The 19,204-nt window shown below is 38.4% G+C and overlaps 1 protein-coding gene across 2 annotated transcripts in view; it reads right to left on the bottom strand.

The window, feature by feature from the left end:
* SAMSN1 (SAM domain, SH3 domain and nuclear localization signals 1) overlaps window positions 1–19,204 on the bottom strand; it is a 98,136-nt gene that overhangs the window by 55,991 nt on the left and 22,941 nt on the right. For both annotated transcript variants that reach the window (XM_055701646.1, XM_027815261.2), the window contains exons 4-7: window positions 16,980–17,017; window positions 15,420–15,506; window positions 9,165–9,232; window positions 4,433–4,501 (exon numbers count right to left, since the gene is read on the bottom strand). In XM_055701646.1, coding sequence (XP_055557621.1) covers window positions 4,433–4,501; window positions 9,165–9,232; window positions 15,420–15,506; window positions 16,980–17,017 — 262 coding nt within the window. The remainder of the gene's footprint in view (window positions 1–4,432; window positions 4,502–9,164; window positions 9,233–15,419; window positions 15,507–16,979; window positions 17,018–19,204) is intronic.

Raw genomic sequence — 19,204 nt, 5'->3', positions numbered from 1 at the left:
ATGCAGCCATCTCAGACACTTTCACTTATGTGAACCAGCCTTGCAAATCAGTTCAGAAACTCTTGAGTTCTCCTCCAATCAGACTGAATTTCTACGTGAGCTTTAGAGAGAAATTTCATACTCTGACAGCAAATAACCTCTCTCCCATAGTCACGTGCAGTGTTTCACATGGGATATCTGCTTTTCATTAGAAACCAGAAAAAGTAAATATATTAGAAACTAGTAGAACCATAATCTGCCAATGGCTACTTTCTGGAACAATACTGCCTGGCTTCTATGGATGTTCACCTATTTACACCGATAAAGAATTCGGCCTATTGTGGCAATGCATCTTTGGTGATATTACAAGTGATTAAGTGCTAGTGCTGATGTTATCAGAAGGCAGAAATGCAGAGACCTTTATTGCACTCTCCCCAACAATTAGGTCACACATCACAGATCCTTTCTACTTCCTCACATGCATAATCCTTTGAGACAAAGTCATCATGGAGTTTGCCAGCACAGTCTAATGTATAGTGGGCAGGCTGCTTCAGGAGGAGTCTCAAGAGATTCTGAACTCCTTAGCTTTCATTTGGGTTAAAGGCTTTTTGCAAAATCTTAGCATGAAGCCCACCTGAAACCCCAGCATTCACATATTACAGGCTACATCCAGCCCTAGTAGCAATGATAAGGGGAAGGGTATATATTAATTTCAGATTTTAAAAAAGACCAGTGTTCACTTGACAGATAACTGCTTATAAAGGTAGCTGTGCTTCAGGTACCAAAAGTTCAGGTATTTTTCTATGAAGACATGAGGCTCTGTAAGCAGAAATAGAAGTCCAAGACTTCTATGCCCAGGCAAAAGACATTTTTATGTGTTTAGTTAGTTTTGTGTCAGTAGACAATTGTGTTGACATCATAAATTGAAGCAAAGAGTTAGTGAAAGCTAAGTGAGAATAGGTGAGATGTTCCCCTGTATATTCAGATGTTTGGTTTCAAACCTTGAAAGGGTTTGTACCAAGTTATTTGCACTACCAGTTCATCTTGGTCCAGCTATAAATTGTCATGGCGATTTAACAGCCTACAGAATCAGGTATATCCTTCTCATGTAAGACCAATGGTCTAACAGAATATTAGAAATTGGCTTGAACCAAGCATGACCTAGTGAAATAAACATGTACCCACATGTGGAAAATTACACACAAAAAAAATCTGAAACTATTTTATTCTTTCAGGCACTGTTCTGATGAAATATTCTTAGCTATGTAAAATTATTAGTTATTAGTCTATCTCTAGATACACCTTTAATGGCTTTCTTCATGCCATGATTCCACTCATGCTGGTGAAGCTATGCTGGCTTCTTTCCTCAAGGCTAAGTTCTTAGGAGTCCTCCTCTTGCTAAACACGGTGACTAATGCAGACTTGCCCATGTTGGATAACACTTGGGTTTAGACTCCCTCCTTCTCAGCAGCATGTTAGGTTTCTTGAAGGATGCAGACTGTACTGGGAACTGGGACTCAAACACAGGAATATAGCAGGAAGCCAGAGAGTTGAATATAAACACCTTTTCATGTCTCCAGTGTCTTTTGTAAGTTATGGCTACTTTGGTATTTTAGTTTCCATCAGGGGCATATATTTGGAGTGAGTTTCACCACTAGCCCTGTAAGCTGCGTTTTGGTCTCAAAGTGGCACAAATTGAATATATTGCAGATGAAATTAAGATGGAAGATGCTTTCTAGAAGTTCAACTGATGAACTCCAGCTACTGTTGGATGTCTAACAGAGAGGATTCCAACACAGATAGACCTCCCATAATGCACGGTGTGGACATCAGCTCATCAGGACCAAATGTTCTGCTGTGCTGATACTCACGTATTACTCTTTGCTAGTTCCTAATATAGACAAAACCTGGATGCTTTCAATTTCTGCCATTTGAAGAATTAGTTATTTTATTTTGTAGACTAAATAAAACCTAGCAGCTTGGAGTTTAAATCCCTTTAGGTCTTCTTGAGGATCTTCACTGTAGGATAAGGTCTCAGCAGACCCATCTTAAAGCTGTAGTCAGCTTAAGGCCCTTTCACAGCTTGCATTTGAGTATTCATCATCCACTGTGGGCCAAATCCAAGCACCCTTCGATCAGTCATGTTCTGATTTGTATTTCAAGCCCCCTTTCCCCTCTTCCAAATTCAAGATAGTAGGACTCCAGTTTTACCTTAGCTAAAGAGAGAAACTGAGGTGTAATTTTTCAGTCTCTCGTTGTGAGATGTCTTTGCAAAATAAATCACACCAGTTTTAAAGTGCTAATATTGCTCTAATAGATCTCTTGTAGTAATAATCATTTATTCACTTATAAGTAACGATACAAAAGCAACATGATGACTTTGAGTTATGATCTGGGATTTCCATCATGGAGACATCAAGATAAATGAAAGATAATCTATTCAGATAATTTTATTAATGGCAAACTCTAATCCTCTTTACCTTAAAAATACTCATTTGGTAGAGTCTATTGTTAGTGACATGTCATAACTGATTAAATAATAAATACAGTGACCCCCTTTTATGGAGAAAAAAAGCTCGTACAGTATCAGTTAGTGATGGGACAGCTTTTAAATTTGCAGTATTTTATTTTGGTTTACCTAAGCACTCAAATCCAGAAGTTTAGCTGCCTATCCAAATAGAGGTAAAACATTCTTTGATGTAAAAAACAGACAGACTACCCGGTGAACTGACCATGCTGGTCTCACAGGTTTTGTGTACTGTCCTGGCAACCCTCAGCTACCGCTTAGGGAAAGCCTGCATAAAAGCGAGAAAAACCCACCAAATGTTATGTGTTGGTTTCAGACAATTTTCTTCTTGATGTTTGTGTTATCTAGAATCTGGTATTTCTAGTTGCCCTTCCAGGATACGAGAGAAGGAAACACAGTGATGGAATGTGCAGTGGTACTGGCTGGATCAGTAACATACACTAATTTGGAGTATGCTGCTTTCCAGTACCTTCCTTCTCTGTGGAATGGAAAGGGGTTTCCAAAAGCAATTATGGGGGAATATTGAAGACCAGTGCACAGAGCAGTAAGTTTCCACTCATAAAAAGTTCATTTAAAACCCATTTGAAGACTTCTAAATTCTGCTCCCCCCCCCCCCCCCACCACCTTCCGTGTTCTAGAGGCAGAGCATTTGCTCACTTGAATGTTATTAACTATACTTGTGTTTTGCCCAATCTATAAGCAAAGCAAAGCTATCTATAAGGAAAGTATTCCCTCATGGACAAGAATATTCTTTATTTCCCTGCTTAACAGGTTTTAGTTATGAAAAATCATGTCACACCACAAATAAAAATGAATTGTGTAAAAAACCTTATCACAGCCTGTCCTTTAGTTGCACATAATTTGCATGAAGTGTGCATGTATACTTATGGACAAAAAAAAAGTACATTTTAAAAATGCACTTATAAAAATGTGTAACAGCAAAAAAGACCTAAATTGTGTCTGATAAACTGTTTCTAGTTTATCCTAAGATATCCTTAATACCTTAGAAATCTTTGCTCACTGAGATGTCATGAGGATTAACCTGATGGCAGAAATACAGCAATTTGGAAGCCAAGTGTAAAACACTGTTGGTCAGATTCCAGCAATCTCAGTCCTCTTGAGCACTCTCTTTCCTGGGTGTAACTGCATTAATTTCAGTAAAAGTACTTGCACAGCGTGTCACTTCTCAGCATAAAGAACTTAGTCATGGCAGAGTCTAATCTCTGTGATTTTTCCTCAACTGGTTTCTTTCCTGAAGAACTGCAATGTTTTAATCGTGATTGCCTATGCACTTAAATTCAGAGTACAGTGTAACAGTCAGAAGAAAAAAAATACTGCGTGTTTATTGTGTCAATGGTGCTACCATTGCTGTACCATAGCAATTTTTGAAAAGGTTCAGTAATACCCTTGTTGGACATAGAGGATATTAAAATATTACATGATGATAGAGAACTTTCCGCTGTATTTATACAGAGTTAGATCTCTAAAATGCACTGAACGTGGATAAATTTTATGTTAACAAATGTCAGTTAAGCCATGGTCAACCAATATAAAGACAAGTGCTGACCAAACATCTTTCATGTGCTCCTACCCACACATATCTGACCTTTAAATAGTCCCATTATTTTAGTCTGGTACTCCAGCTACTCAAAATGACTGCAGAATCAATCTAAGCAGGCTAGGATTATAGGCAGATTTTCTCCTGCAAACCACAGAGCAATAATAAAATATTCTATAAAAGATTAAGAAATATCAAGATTAATAGCAGAGATTAATAAGGTACTCTATGAAAGATCATGATTAATAATATGGATATGGGTAAGATTTTTCAGCTTTTGGGGAAACAGCATACAGTAAAGGAAATCCTACTCAAACAGCTAGTTGCTGCTGCTGAAAAACAAATGAACAATTTTCATATCAACTCACCGTTTCACTGTTACCAGCCACACTTGGGTTGTGAACTCGCGGTGGAATCCACTGCTCGTAGTTTATCACCTAGATGGTAAGAAAAGCAAAATAATTTTTTTTAAAAATCCAACATAAATAAGATGAGTAAACATAATGAATATCATGTCGTTGAAAACAGATTGAGAGCTCGGCAGTCTTTCAACACAGTATTAAGGGCATATAAAAGCAATGGCTGACATACACCAGCTGACACCCATTGAAATCAGTTTGAAATTGAACTGTCTTAATTTCTTTAGTTATCTGGGGCTCAGTAACATCTTGGAGACATCACAGTGTGTGTGGTACAGTGGCAGAGCCATCCATTATATCATGGGATACTTGGGTCTCATCCTAGATCTTGGCTCTCTTTTCTCAATGAGCAGGAAAGCCACAGAAGACTTCTTGCTCAGCAACAACCCCCTAGCTGAGGAGCAAATGTCACTGATGCATTTTCTAAAAAGGGTCTTGTTCAGTTTGCCTCATCTCGTCTGGGATGTTGAGCCCCAAGGGTATGAGTTTGAATTGGATTAACAATACAGAGAAAATGGGAGACTCCTCAGAACTATGCAAAGACAGGACTATATACACTTTCATCATCTGCCTATAATCCATTTCTTGGTCACAATGTCCTCGTGATAGGAACACCATGAGAATACACTTTCCTTGGGGCACTGATGCAGTCCCTAGTGGGCAAGCCTGACAGTGCTTATAGCTTATCAGTGAAAATAATGAACACTAGCCTTTTTTCTTCATGAATATGAATGACACTTTGAAGGCTGAATGCAACCTAAGAATTTACGTGAGAAATGAGGCATGAAACATTTTTGAAAATGTATTAGCCCAAAGACTGTATTACTTCATATTTTATGTCCTTCCCAGTATGCTACAAAGGCTTTGAGCCATCAAGGGAGCCCTGCTAGACATGAACAAACAAGAAAAAAGATATGAAAAGTAAATGCAGAAAGTAAAGCTACTTTTTATGGTAAGGTGCAATTATTACAGTGTTGCTCATGCTGTGTCCCTAAACCCATACTTCCATTCGAAACCCCAGCTTTCTGGAACTTACAGAATGAATGGAAAAAAATGAGCTTCTATTTAGGAAATGGAAATGGATTAAAGTTTTTGTGAAGTACTCAGGGAAACTTATTTGCTGCTTTTTTTTTTCCATCTTTATTTTTCTTTCTATTTTTCTTTCTTATTTTTTTTCTTGACTGAGAGGAAAAGTAACCTAAAATGTTCATCTATGCTATTTACTCTTGCTTGTAAAATGGCCCTTCCATGTCTCAGAATCACAGACTCCACAGACCAGCTGAGGCAGTAATACACCTCTGGGGATAATTAGTTAGCTCCCGGCTCAGAGCCGGTCACCAGAGCAAGTTGCATAGGTTCACGTCCTGACAGGTTTTGCGTATCTCCAAAGACAGCCTTTACACAGCCTCTTTTGGAAGCCTCCTCCAGTGTTTGATCTCCCCTCAGATCAGTAAAGTGTTTTCTTTATGTTAAATGAAATTTCCTGTATTTCAGTTTGTGCCTATTGCCTCTCATCCTGTCACTGGGCACCACTGAGTACAGTCTTCTTTACATCCCCCATCAGGTGTTTGTGCGCATACATCAGATCTTCCTGAGCCGCCTTTGCTCCAGGCTGAACAGTGTCAGCTTTCTTAGCCTCTCCTCGTATGACAGATGCTGCAGTCCCTTAATGATCTTTGTGGCCCTTCATTGGACTTACCAGTATTTTCCCTGTTTCTGTTGTACTGGAGAGGCAATAACTGGACCCAGCACCCATATGTGGTGGGTCATCTCACCACTGCTGAGCAGACGGGAAAGATCACCTCCCTCAGCCTGCTGACAGCACTCTGCCTAATGCAGCCTGAGAGGCTGTTGGCCTTCTTTGCTCCAAGGGTGTGGTCAACTTGGTATCCACCAGGACCCCCAGGACCTTTTCTGCAAAGCTGCTTTCCAGCCAGTTGGCCCCCAGACTGTACTGGCAGAAGGGGTTATGCCTCCCTAGGCTCAGGATTTTGCTTTTCCCTTTATTGAACTTCATGAGGTTCCTCTTTGTCCATTTCTGCAGTCTGTTGAAGGCCTTCTGATGGGCAAGGAGAACTCTCTGGTGCATCAGCCACTCCTTCCAGCATTGTACTGAATGTGAATTTGCTGAAGGTGTTCTCTATCCCATCATCCATGTGATTAATGAAGATGATAAATGGTACTGGACCCAGGACTGACCCCTGGGGTAAATCACTGGTTTCCAGTGGGACTTTGAGCCATTAATCACATTCCTTTGAGCCCAGCAGCTCAACCTATTTCAAATTCAGTTCACTGTCTACTTGTCTAGTCCCTATTTCTTTAGTTTGCCCATTAGGATGTTTTGGGGGACAGCGCTGAAAGGTTTGTAATGTCAAGATAAACAACATTCACTGGTTTTCCCCTTTCCATCAAGATAGTTATTTCATTGTAGAAGACCCTCAGGCTGGTCAGGCATGATTTCCATTTCATAAATCCTTGCTGATACCCCCAATTATCTTCTTGTTCTTCACATGTTTGGGAATAGTTTCCAGGAGGGTTTGCTCCATCACATTCCTATGGATTGAAGTAAAACTGACTGGCTTCTATTTCATTGGATCTTCTTTCTGGCCCTCTTGAAGATAGGAGTGATGTCCATGGCAGCTTACACTCCAGTTGCATGAGCTATTCCACCACATTTCTGTCATGCTGAAAATGCAGCCTTACAGCTGCATACAGACCTTTTAATTCCTCCTGTTCAGTCCCCATGCTGTGTGCATCAGCCTACAGGCACTACAGGTGCTCATTTGTGCTGATTTTGCAGAAGTGTGAGAGCCTCCCACATAATGCTGTTCCCTCAGCATTTCCTTATTTGTGTGCGTAATGCAGTGCAGCAAACGAAAACAGACATCATCAGACTGTTTTGGAAGCTTTAAAGAGCATTATATAAATGTTATCTTAATGATAATGAAGACCAGAGGTAACAATCATTAGAACTCAAAATAACATTCTAAAATATTAAATTTTTGAAAAGCAAGTTCAACAGGTCTCAAATTGGTACCAAAGCTTGGAGGTATGCAAGTCTCTACAGCTTGTTAGTCATGTGCCCCAAAAAAGTCTTCAAAAAATTAGAGAAGTCAAAAATAGAACTTTGCTTTTAAAATGGGGCAAATAGTTCATGGAGAGATGCCTTAAGGGACTTTAAGGAAACAGACTTAAAGCAGACATGGGCCTTTTAACTTACTATTTCTTCTTCCTTCCCCCCCCCCCACCCCCCACTCCCACCCCCCCCATTCTATCATGTCTAGGGAATGGCCTCCAGGATCTTAACCAGGAATCAGCCCAGTGGCTGCCATGGCAGGATAGGGGCAGAGTCAGGCATCCCTCACACCAAGGAGGAGAAGAACTGCTGTGGGAAATCAAAGAATAATCTGTCTTCTTAATACTTAGAAGGTGAGAGGAAGAGAACAGAGAAAGAGAACGAGACATGCAGAAGAGAAGAGTTCTTTTCTCCTTGCTTTCCTCCTCACCTACTTTTTGGCAGCAGTGAGAGGAGGAGGTAATCATGGGAACAAACTAACAATACACAGACAGATAAAACCCTGAGGGAAAGCAGGAGAAATCTGGAACACACTGAAGTCACTGGTTTCCAGTACAGTCATCTGTCCCCTGGTAAAGCAGATCATTTGACTTTTCTTTTTAAGCCAGATCATGTCTCTGGCCTACACTAGAGATGAGCACTGCATAAAGTCTGGATCTTCACAGTTCTCCATCTTCTCTCAGGTGCCTTCAGGGTGATGCATGTACGCTTTTTTCTTGCTTTTAACCTAAGCATCCAAAAAGGTTTCCTGACTTTGTATGGAAGCAGCAGAGGAAACTTAGCTTGGAGCCTTTAATAAAGTTTAATGTTCACCTTGAATGTAATATTCTTTCAAGGAGAATTTACCAGATTTTCAGCTTTCAAATAATGTTGTATTAATTCTGCATTTAGACAGACACATAGCCATACAAACATATAGGTGTGTATTACACACTTTTAGTCGGATTCCCGAATGGGTAAACTGTTACATCATGTGAGATCAGCAGCGCTAAGCTGAGTTGCATCATGACCTGGCCCTTTAAGTAACATAATATCAGGGGAGACATAGGACTAGAAGTGAAATGAAAAGCAAATGCCAGTCATTCTAATTCCAGAGCTACAAGCCTTTCTCCTCACTGCTCTGCTGCTCACCAGCTGATGGGCTGTTACCTACTTTTATGTAATTATTGTTATTATTATGCAAACCCAAGGGTCAGAATTCCTCAATTCCTCAAGCTAGTGAGATAACTAATGTAGTGTTATGAGGAGGAGATATGGCATATGTTTATAAAAATTCAGAAAGCATTAGGATACATATGCCAATATGGATCACGCAAGACTGATCTAAACACTCTAGTACAGATCTTGCTAGACACAATTCCAACACATCAATTTAACAGAAATGTATTCACTCAGGGAAAAAAAAAAATCCTAAGTTTTAAAATCCATATGGTCTGCATAATGAAAATGGTGCACAACTTAGGTAGTCACCAGAGTTTCTTTTAAACTCAGCTTCTAAAATACATAGGCATACTGAGTATGAAGTTTAAGTTAGGCAATGGGAGCAAGAAATAGACATTTTATATGAATGAAATTTTAGATTCTGAAAAAAAGTACTTTTTTCACCTGGCATGTTGTTTCTTCTATCTTCTTTCCTTGCAGCAAATGTATCCCATCACTAATAATATTATCTTCTGTGAATTATGTTAAAAAAAAAAAAAGAAAGAAAAGAAAAGAAAACAAAACATGATTTAAAATGTCCTGTTTCAATTTTTTTTTTAATTCATTTTTTTTCAATCCTGTTTCAAATCCTTCTTCTGAGGAATTTAATTTGAATTACACCTGATATTTTGAGCTGACATTTTGACTCTCTAAAGTTAATTTTACATCATTTAAGCAGGCATTTTCTCTCAAACTGCTTTGAAGTAAGACTACAGAATAAATTGGCAAACTGGTTCCTGTAAAGAAAACTCATTCATGCGTACTTCTTCATCTGTACTTAGTCCTCAGTTTACTAACCCAGAGCCCCACAAAGCACTTCCTCTTGCCCTGCTAATTTAAAGCAGCAGGGTGTAGAATATTCATTTAAATAATGGGCAAAAATTTCTTTGTAACCGAGATGTGTTTATCTCAGGTTAGATTAGAAACTGCTTTCAAAGGATGAATGTCCTTCCATTTCTTCCAAGAAATTAGTGATTTGCATGGGAAGGGTATGTACCTTCATTACAGCAACGAGCAACAACAGGTCAAACAACTCTTTGAAAAGACTTTTAATTTTACTAAGTCTATTTAATGAACACACATATATAGAGATATACGTGTTCTTTTCCAGGTTAAGTAAAGGTGGCCTGTCCACCTAAGTCAAAATTGGCAGTTTTGTCTTTTTCAGGATAAGTGACATGTCATGATTTTGAGTCTCATTTGATGTCCCTAGTTAGTACCTCGAATCCCATCTAGCAGAGAATGGGTACTTCATTTGTAATCCATAAACAACTGCGGTAATTTGATAGATTTAACAATAGCACATGAATAACATACAAACACAAACCATTACAACTCACTAGATCTAACAATAGCATGTGAATAACTTGCAAACATATGTACAATGTCAACTGATGAGAATAATGCTCTGTTAAACGTTGAGCGACGTTCTCTTGTCAGGAGATAGAGTCCAAGTCCATCCAGTAACCCGTAATTACTTTGATGCCATTTTCCTCTACAACCTAAAGGGAATCCTATAAATTTGATGGTGACGATGTCTTTTAATTCTTGAATTTGATCTTTTAAGTGTTGATATTTTTTTACTTTTTCATTAGCAGAATCTGTTAAAGATGTTAATTTGCTCTCATGTCTGATTGTGACATTGACTACGAGGGCCTGACTTTCCTCTGGCTTAAACAACTCATTTTGTTTATCTTTTAATAATGGTTCCTGGAAAAGAAACCAACCTTTTTTCTTAGACTCATCAGCCAGAATTTTGCATATTTGATTATGTCTTTTAATTCTATTATCTTGTATTATGGGGCAGTAACTGATAATGTGAGCACAGGATTCACCTTCCACCTGGCAATGTCTACAAGATTTAATATAGGTTTCATACCTGCCCCTTGCCAGAAACTCTCTAGCTGGATATGTTAGTTCTCAATGGTATTGTCCAAACAAGTTTTCTGTGAGGAATGCCCCTATAATGTTCAATCCAGTTATTACTTATTTTGTCTTTCTCAAAATTCAAAATACCACAGCCCTGAGATACCAGTTTAGTTAAATTTATAAATTCTTCTTTTCACCAGTTAAAAGGCCTCAGAAAGGTGTTTTTTTGAGCAGGTACTTCCCATTCCCAGACTGATTCCTCCCCCTCAGCAAATATCACCAATTTTAGATCCCAAGTATTTTATCTTTATCTCCTCCTGCTGCAATCCACAATCTCCCAAATTGATTTTTTGATATCCTCCTGCCTAGCAGCTTCTCTTATTGTTTTATCCAAAGACTATGCTACCCTATCCATCCTTCCAGCCTGTACACTAGGAACTAATCCTACAAGTCTGGCAATACCTAAACCGCCACCCCTTGTGCTAGAATATAAAATTGCATCACAGGTACTTGCTGGTAGATGTAACCGTTCCTTGATGGCAGTTCTAAGTACCGAGTCAAGGGTTTCTAAATATGCAACTTTTATGTCCGCTTGGTCTGCCAAGTAGATCAAACGTGGTAAAGTATAACCCTTTAAAATACCAATTTTTTGAAATGGTCTCAGGGGAGCCTTTCCAATTTGATATAGCCGATTATTATTTTTGTTAGAAGTTTTGATTTTATATTCGAATCCTTGGATCGAGAAATAGTTTAAAATACTTTTCCAAACTAACAGGTTAAATCATATTCAAGGGAGTGCCATTAACTGACCGTGAAGGACAGTCATTAATTGCCATTAATGTAATTAATTCATCTACTTTGAAAGATCTACTCTTACTCCCAATCTTAAGGCAAAGCCTCCACCATTATACTGCTGTGGAAAGGCCCTAGTGATTAGATACCATCAACACAGAGGCATTCAGTCATTTAGCAGGGAAAAACAGAAGCAAAATTGTCTGCTAATCATAGCACAATGTGCTATCCTATTTTTCCAAAGTTACTAGAAACCAGTAGAAATGTGTTGGGTTTTTTTTCTCATAAATCATAACTTGGCATCTTTACTGATGCTGAGGAATATCTTACAACACCAGTAGTTCTCCTGTTTGCAAAAGGACAACTTAACATACAGATTCACCAAGGCTAACTGTAGGCAGGTAAGACTGATTCCATTGTTTTCTTTACAATCAACAGAAAAGGAAAGATTAATTCTGTGAATAATTCTGAGTGACTGAGATCCCTCAGTGATCACATGAAAAAATTTGCTTGAATATGATCATGGATATTTATATTCAAAGGGATAGGTAAGATCCTAGTCCTCAAAACACCTATGCTTATGTTGGAATTGAATGAGACTACAATGGGTATAAAGCTAGACAAAAAACCCCCTAAGCTCATGTGAGTGAACAATTAAAGGGCCACTGTACAGGCAAGTTAGCACACATATTTTCATAGGTTATTTTTAAGGCAAATCCTGAATCAAGAGACATTTTTAGCATTATTGTTTTTTCCTAAAAGAAAATCCTCTGCAAATAAAAACTGTAACAGAATAACAAGTAATCTTACTCATAGTTTTGCAACTTGGATGTTGTAAGACTGTGTTAAAACTTACAAATTACAGTCTGGGCATTGGACAAAAAAGAACAATTGTCTTTTCACATCCTAGTTCCATGTTGAAACCAAGGTCAGCTGCATAGAAAACCCCATCAAAACAATTTCCTTTATTTGCCATGTGCGTCAACAGGAAGAGGAAAAATGAGTCACAGAAAATATTATCACACCAGTTTGCCTTTAGAGGCTTCTGTAAGAGCTTCTGTGGTAATAGGGCAATGCCTTTCTCCTACAGACTTGATGTTTACAATAAAACCAAAAGCTTTCCTAAAAAGTATATTACATTGCAAATCTAACGTGACTGACCAGAGTTTAAGTTGTCTCAAGGAGCTACAAATCTCCTTGAAGTGACTGAAGGCCAGGTGTCTGACAATCCAGTTGTTTATTTAAATATAGAGCTAGCTGGACTTCTAGAAGCAGTGTAACTCATGTCAAGCAGTGCTTATGCAACACCAGATTAACATAACTGGGTTGTTTCTGGTCTGCAGGCTGATTAGCTTTCACCTCCTGCAGGCATCTCCGCACACTGTAGCCCTGTGCTCTGTAAGCTTACTCAAGGTTAAACCTTGCAGCATTCAGTCCTGTGCCCACAAGTCCTCTTACAGCCTAGTCCAAAATAGTATTACTTGGTAGCTGTTTGCAGCTAAATCACAAAGAACCGCGAAGCAATTTATAATGACCTCAGCCTGAAAGACTACATACAGTGACACTGCTTTTAATGACATTTCATTCAAAACCACATGAACAATGGCAAGTTATCAAAGCAAACCTTAGTGGTGCCCCCCCCCCCCCCCCCCCCCCCAGCCATGATCTCTTTTGCTAGCTGTAATAACAGTTATCCGCAGTACTCTTAAATCTTGCATAAATCACCTCTTCAATCCATTGAAATATGGAATAGAGTATTTGGGTAAAAAAAACCTCACAAAAACACCAACACATGCAAAAGTTATATGTAAGCTGCAGTGTTCTTTTCTTCCTAGTTTGGCAACAGGTACCAGTCACTTCACTGCAAAGTGAATTGGGAGCAGTGGAGAATTACATCCACTGACTCTGAGAGGTGTCGGCTCTTTTCTGTTTGTCTCTGTAATACCCTTTCATGGAAGCCCAATGACTGTGACTTGCACCCTCAACTTTTTCTACAATGATGCTTTTAGGCTGACAGATCTGGTACTTGTAATTTGGGTTTGGGCTTGTGAGCAAAGACGGGTATTACCACTGTTGTGTCTGTGGGATATACATGTTTTTACTGCCTTATCAGTCTGGAAAATTGATTTTTGTAGAGGTAATACACACATCAGCATTAAGGACCTAATTCAAAGGCTACCAGTGTCAGTGGATGTTTTTTCATTGATTTCAGTGAGATTTGGGTTAGGTCTGTGAATACAGCTCTGAAGCAAGCAGAGAAGTCTACGCTGCCCACCATGCATGGCTTGTTACAGCTAACAGAAATTCATATTATGCAATAGACTGCAGACCTTGAAGGATTATCTCTGTTAAGAGAAAGGTTTGATCAATAGTGACAAATTATCTTGATCAACAGTGATACACTGTAAATCTTCTTGCAATGGTTTTCACCACTGTGTGAAGGGGGCTTCCCTTCAAATAATTTTACTGCAGTAGGGGAAAAGGAGATTTTTATTTAGCTGCCAGCTTTGCTTCCTGTTCCCTCTGGGCCCCTGCTCTTCAATTGCAACACTTGTCAGCTTTTAAAATGTGCACTGCTTCTTTTGCATGCTTTGGATATTTAAAAGGGTAAAAAAAGTCTTGAGTAGAAAAGACTCTGGAGGGAAGTCAAAAAGTTCTGCTTTCTCACTCAGCCTTTTTCCACCTCCAAACTGTCAACCTCTGCACTAGTTTGAGGAATTATTACAAAATGGGTTTGGTTAAAAGTAAGACTTGTCAGGAGAGAGATGCCTAATATTCCTTTCACCTGTCATTACAACCTTTTCCCTTGCAAGCCAATGAGACTAGCTGAAGGTCCCTTTTCCCCTCATCTGCTAGTCACAGAAGCAGAGTTCCTTTAAATTTTCCCGTCACCTCTTTTTTCTGGTTCTGGTTCCAAGAAACCCAATTTGCCCACACATGGGCAAATACGATAGGTACTGCAATGTCAGATCTACTTTCCAAGCATTCACCATTTTATCTTCAAGTGTGAAGTGAATGAAATCCAGAGGGAAAGCTGGTGCCCTGTCCTCTGCTTTCTTTGGCATATCCAGGTAACAGTGGAATTTCCTGACAGTGGATGATACCAAGACCATTTGTACAGGAGCTATTTGGATGATATCTAAACCATTTGTACAGGAGATACTAAAAGTTAAGGCAATGGCCACCTTCCCACTTTGTTGGCTTAAGTAGAGAACAAAACATGCATCCACTTTAGTTTCACTTATCTTGGTTTCTGATTCTGTTGAACCTGGTCTGGTTTAGTCTGATTGTGCAACTATAATGAATTTACCTTGACTTTAAAAAGTACAAATACAAATTCCATTCCTGGAAGCAACATTAAGCAGATTATCAAGGCTTTTTGTTTTTCTTAAGAGTCCAGTTGGTGTTTAAATAGACAAGGTGACTGCTCACTTGTTATTTCCCACAGTTCTTTTAGTGAATTTATACTGGTTAACAGTGTCACTAGCAACTTTCCATATATTAGCAGTAAGGTTGTTTCAATAAGTTGGTTAAAACAGGTTTAGGAAGAGAATTGGAAAAAAACATTTGCCTACAAAATTTTGCCAGCTCTGTTTTCCAGCTGTCACAAGGATTTGTCTGGGGAAATTTATACCGTTTCCCTGTTAGATACCTGGAGCAGTATAAAGTATACAGGGAACATGGATTCCTCCTGTAGGCTCATGTTATAGTTGGCAAGCCCTATACAACACAACTACAGCACTCTGCTGTAGTGGAAGTCCTCCTTGGCTCCTGCACTACGGAGTGAATTGGTCACAAAGTGTGTTCTTAGCTTCCCAGTTTTAAGGTAAGCTTTATTCTAACTACTTTTTTTTTCCCCCTTGAGGACAAGGTAAATCTCAAAAGGACTTGACAAACTATTTAGCTAGATTACTGGTGAAAAATGAGAAATTTTCCTAGGTGCCCTTTTAAATACTTTGTGGAAAATGCAAAATCAGCTGAAATATGTTTAGCAATTACCTTCAAGCTGACAGTGCCTTCTGATGTACGAATCATTCTCCGACTTCCTGGAACCCTGCCAAAGTGTGCCATTCACATTTTTCCTGTCTAAAGTAAAAGCACAGAGAGCAGTCACCTGAATTCACAGCAAACGTGAAATAACAGGAAGGTCTACAAAAATAGCATCAAAGGCAAATCAAACAAGCTTGCAGAACGGTGTAGCATCTGCTCGAACTTGGAAATGAATTAATATTTTTGCAATATAGGAAATTCGATGGAAGGATGGTATCTATTGGGAGCAGGCCTCAAGTTTTACCATCTTTTGCTGCTGTCTGATACCTCATTTAACACTGTTAAAACATAATGAAAATGATTGTTATCTTAACCCTGGTTTTAAGACCTAGGAGCTCACAGAACATCTGTGCCTCTATTTTGCTTCCAGGAATTGTATAAATATAATTTAATTTCACAGTTAATGAGCCAGTGCATTTGCAAGAAATAGCATCAAAGACGCGCACATGTGTGTCACACACACTCCAAGGCTACTACTGTCTCAGCTTGAATGGCAGAAACTAGGTTGGCGTTGAGAACAAGATGGCCATTCTCTTCCCTCGGTGAACTTCAAAGTGATCATGCTTCACAGCACGCTGATAGCTACAAGGTTTTTGTGCTTTCTGGTTTTCGGGTTTTTTTATTATTATTATTTTGTTTTGTTGGGTATTTTTAATGTTGGGTTTCACTCTGACTGTCAGAAAATTTTCTTTATGAAAGCACTTGTTGACTCTGTCAAGTGCTGGGAATTCATTGCAGCCTGGATGCTGCAGCCCAACTGATGCTGCTCTGCATGAAAGTCTTCCCAGTGCAGGGCTACAGAATGAAGTCTTAATGTAGGGGAACTTGCATCTATCTGAGACACATTGTTATGAAATATAACAGCATCATTACAGGCAGATATAAAAAACTTTTTACTCAGTAAGGACTAGATACAGCAACTAAACCCAGACTCAAAAGAATAAATAATAAAATGCTAATAGGAAACTCTCACTGAAAAAAATTAGGAATTTTTACTTTTTAAGAAACTGGTGATTATTTCCTCCATGGGATTTACAAAATAGGACCCATTGAATCACAAGTGTGGATAATAATATGCAGTGCCAGGACAGGCTGAAACAAAAACCCTGAATTTCTTCAGTGAACTTGTCTGTGAAATCTGAATTAAAGTAGTTTAATATGGAAAAAAGCAGGGACCTGAATTTGTTTCGATCAGAGATATTTCAGTTTTTCATTGAAATGGTTAAATGAAACACTGGGCATGCTGGGTATTTCTCATACTGTCCCACAATAGGTTCTTGAAATCTCAATTTGTTTTCTATGTTTAGCTAGTTTGTTTTCAGTGTCTACCTACAAATGTTTCTGTGGAAAGCATGGGCAGGGGGAGGTAGAAAATATTGATAGCTTAACTGTATTTTTTCCTTTCCTTTACATTTGCTCCAATAGCTGTTAAGCAAATCAGACCCTTTAATTAAAGTTTACTCTGTGAGATTAGCAAGTATACAGTAAATGATTTAAGCAGTTACTAACCAAATGCTTCATTTTCAGACATGGACTTCTGGATGGATCTAAAAGAATTAAAAGAATTTACCATTAGCTGAAAGGCAGAATGAAAAACGAAAGCACAATTAATCAAATATGGATATTTTCAAACTAATTCTTCAAAGCAGGCCACAGGGATTTAGCTGTGCAATTCCCACTGGCATTAATTGGTGTTACTTGACTTTTCTCATTCACCCAATCATCTACTCCCACATGCCACACAAAGCTCTGAAAGCTTCTGAGTTTTCATTCTGTAAAAATATGTTATTCAAGTTTTTTGGAATGAAGAATTCATGACTGAATCAGGGAACCCATCAGGAAGAATATAAGAGATACTTTTCTTTAGACATGATCTGAAGTATCCTGCAACTTCTAGAAATTATTTTCTGAGGTTTGGTGACATAATAATGGGTCAAACCAAAGAGCTACATATGAACGTACCACCTCCACAAACTTGGATGGCATTTGATTGCCCAAGTAAACCTTGAGCTTTTTGCACATTTACATCAAGGAATAGTCCTAACTCATACTTCCGTCTGTGGTGATAGTTTATAGATGATGGCTTAAAGAATATATTAGCTTAACAGAAGAGAAAGAAATCTTTGAATCAACAAAGATTTACCCTGTGAATTAATTTCATTTTGTCTATAAAAAACCCAATGGACAGTAACTTATGAGCTAGAGGATGAAGCCAGAAGATTGTACTAGACGAGACCAGAGACTCTGTAATCTGTGACAATGATCAGCAGAAAGGAAAGAGCACAAAAATTGAGATCCATCTCCCAGCTTCAGGCACGTAGATGCTGAAGGGTTTCCTGAGCAAGACAGTGCAATAGAACTATTGGTTTTTTAAGGATCTGGTCCGTAAGTACTAGTTCCTTTTGAAACCACTTGGTTTATTCTTTTTGCTTCCAGAGTTCCACAATTTAATTCTTACTGTCTAAGCAAGGCATACTTCTGTTTATTTTACTTCTGCTACTCTGTTTCAGTTGATACTTTCTTGTTGCCCCGCTGTAAGAAAAAGAGAATGATAATTCCTCATTCACTTTCTCCATATCTACAGAAAAGGCTAATGTGAAAATTTCTGCATTATCAGTGGAGTTATCATGCCAGGACAGTAATGGCTGGATACTCACAATGAAGTAATTTTCATTACAAAATCTTTTCATGTTCGGTAAAATTATTTTCATCCAGCTTATTCATTTTTTCTATTGATTAATCAAACTATCTAGACAACCCTTCTAAATTCTGATAATTCATTTAGAATAGGATTAGTTTTAGAATAGAATAGTTTTATTTGCATTGTAAGATTTGACACTATAGACTACTATTTCTATTCTTGGGGCAGACTGAATTCTGATTTAAGCAGGACACTCATAGGCAGCTAGGTGATTACATGATGTTTGGTAGAGTTTGATAGGATGAACCTTGGGTGGGGCCTACACAGCAATTTGGCTTCCTTAAAAGTGTCAAGGAATGATGAGAAAACCGTGAATACCGGGTTTTAATTAATGCAATTTTGGGAGCATTTTTACAGGGCCCTCATCGGCCACAGATAATGAGGTCTCACAGATCTGAGTGCATATATCTCTGTGTTTGCAGTTGGTAAGTTACTAGTGTTTTTATCAGATGACCAGAAATGGGTTGAAACTGTTACTTAAGACAAAGGAGCTCTTGATTTTCTTTGAAATCTTTATATAATTTGATATTTCTCAGCAATAGACATAGATTGCAATTGATGTTCTGAATGTAGTGGAACCCCAACTAAAAAAGAAGTCACAGCAGACAGATAAGTTCTGCCTCTATCATTCCACTAGGCAGGATTTTGTATTTCGTTTGAAGGGGACCACTTCAGTAATGTAATAGCCTTCAACCTGAAGCCAAAAAAGAATTTTCAAAATAAATTCCTCTGCATAGTAACATATATTAATCATTAGCCCAAACCATAGCATTGTGTCTTAATGAACGGATGCAAAGCATGCTGCTGTCACAAACATGCTTGATAAAATATAGTCTGACCTGCTTTATCTGAATAATTTGTCAAACTACATTTTTATTTGGATTAAAAACACAAACAAAAAAATCTTCAGGAGATTATCAGGTCAATGGTGCAAACATGCTATAAAATAGGTTACCACTTCAATCTTTCAGAAAAACAGACATATGGTTAAACCAAGCTGAGATTAACTGCATTTGATTTTCGCTGTCCTGGT

This window comes from Falco cherrug, chromosome 2, assembly GCF_023634085.1.
Source record: "Falco cherrug isolate bFalChe1 chromosome 2, bFalChe1.pri, whole genome shotgun sequence".
NCBI lineage: Eukaryota > Metazoa > Chordata > Aves > Falconiformes > Falconidae > Falco > Falco cherrug.
The sequence above is the reverse complement of the archived record's forward strand: the minus strand, read 5'-3'. Positions and strand labels throughout refer to the sequence as shown.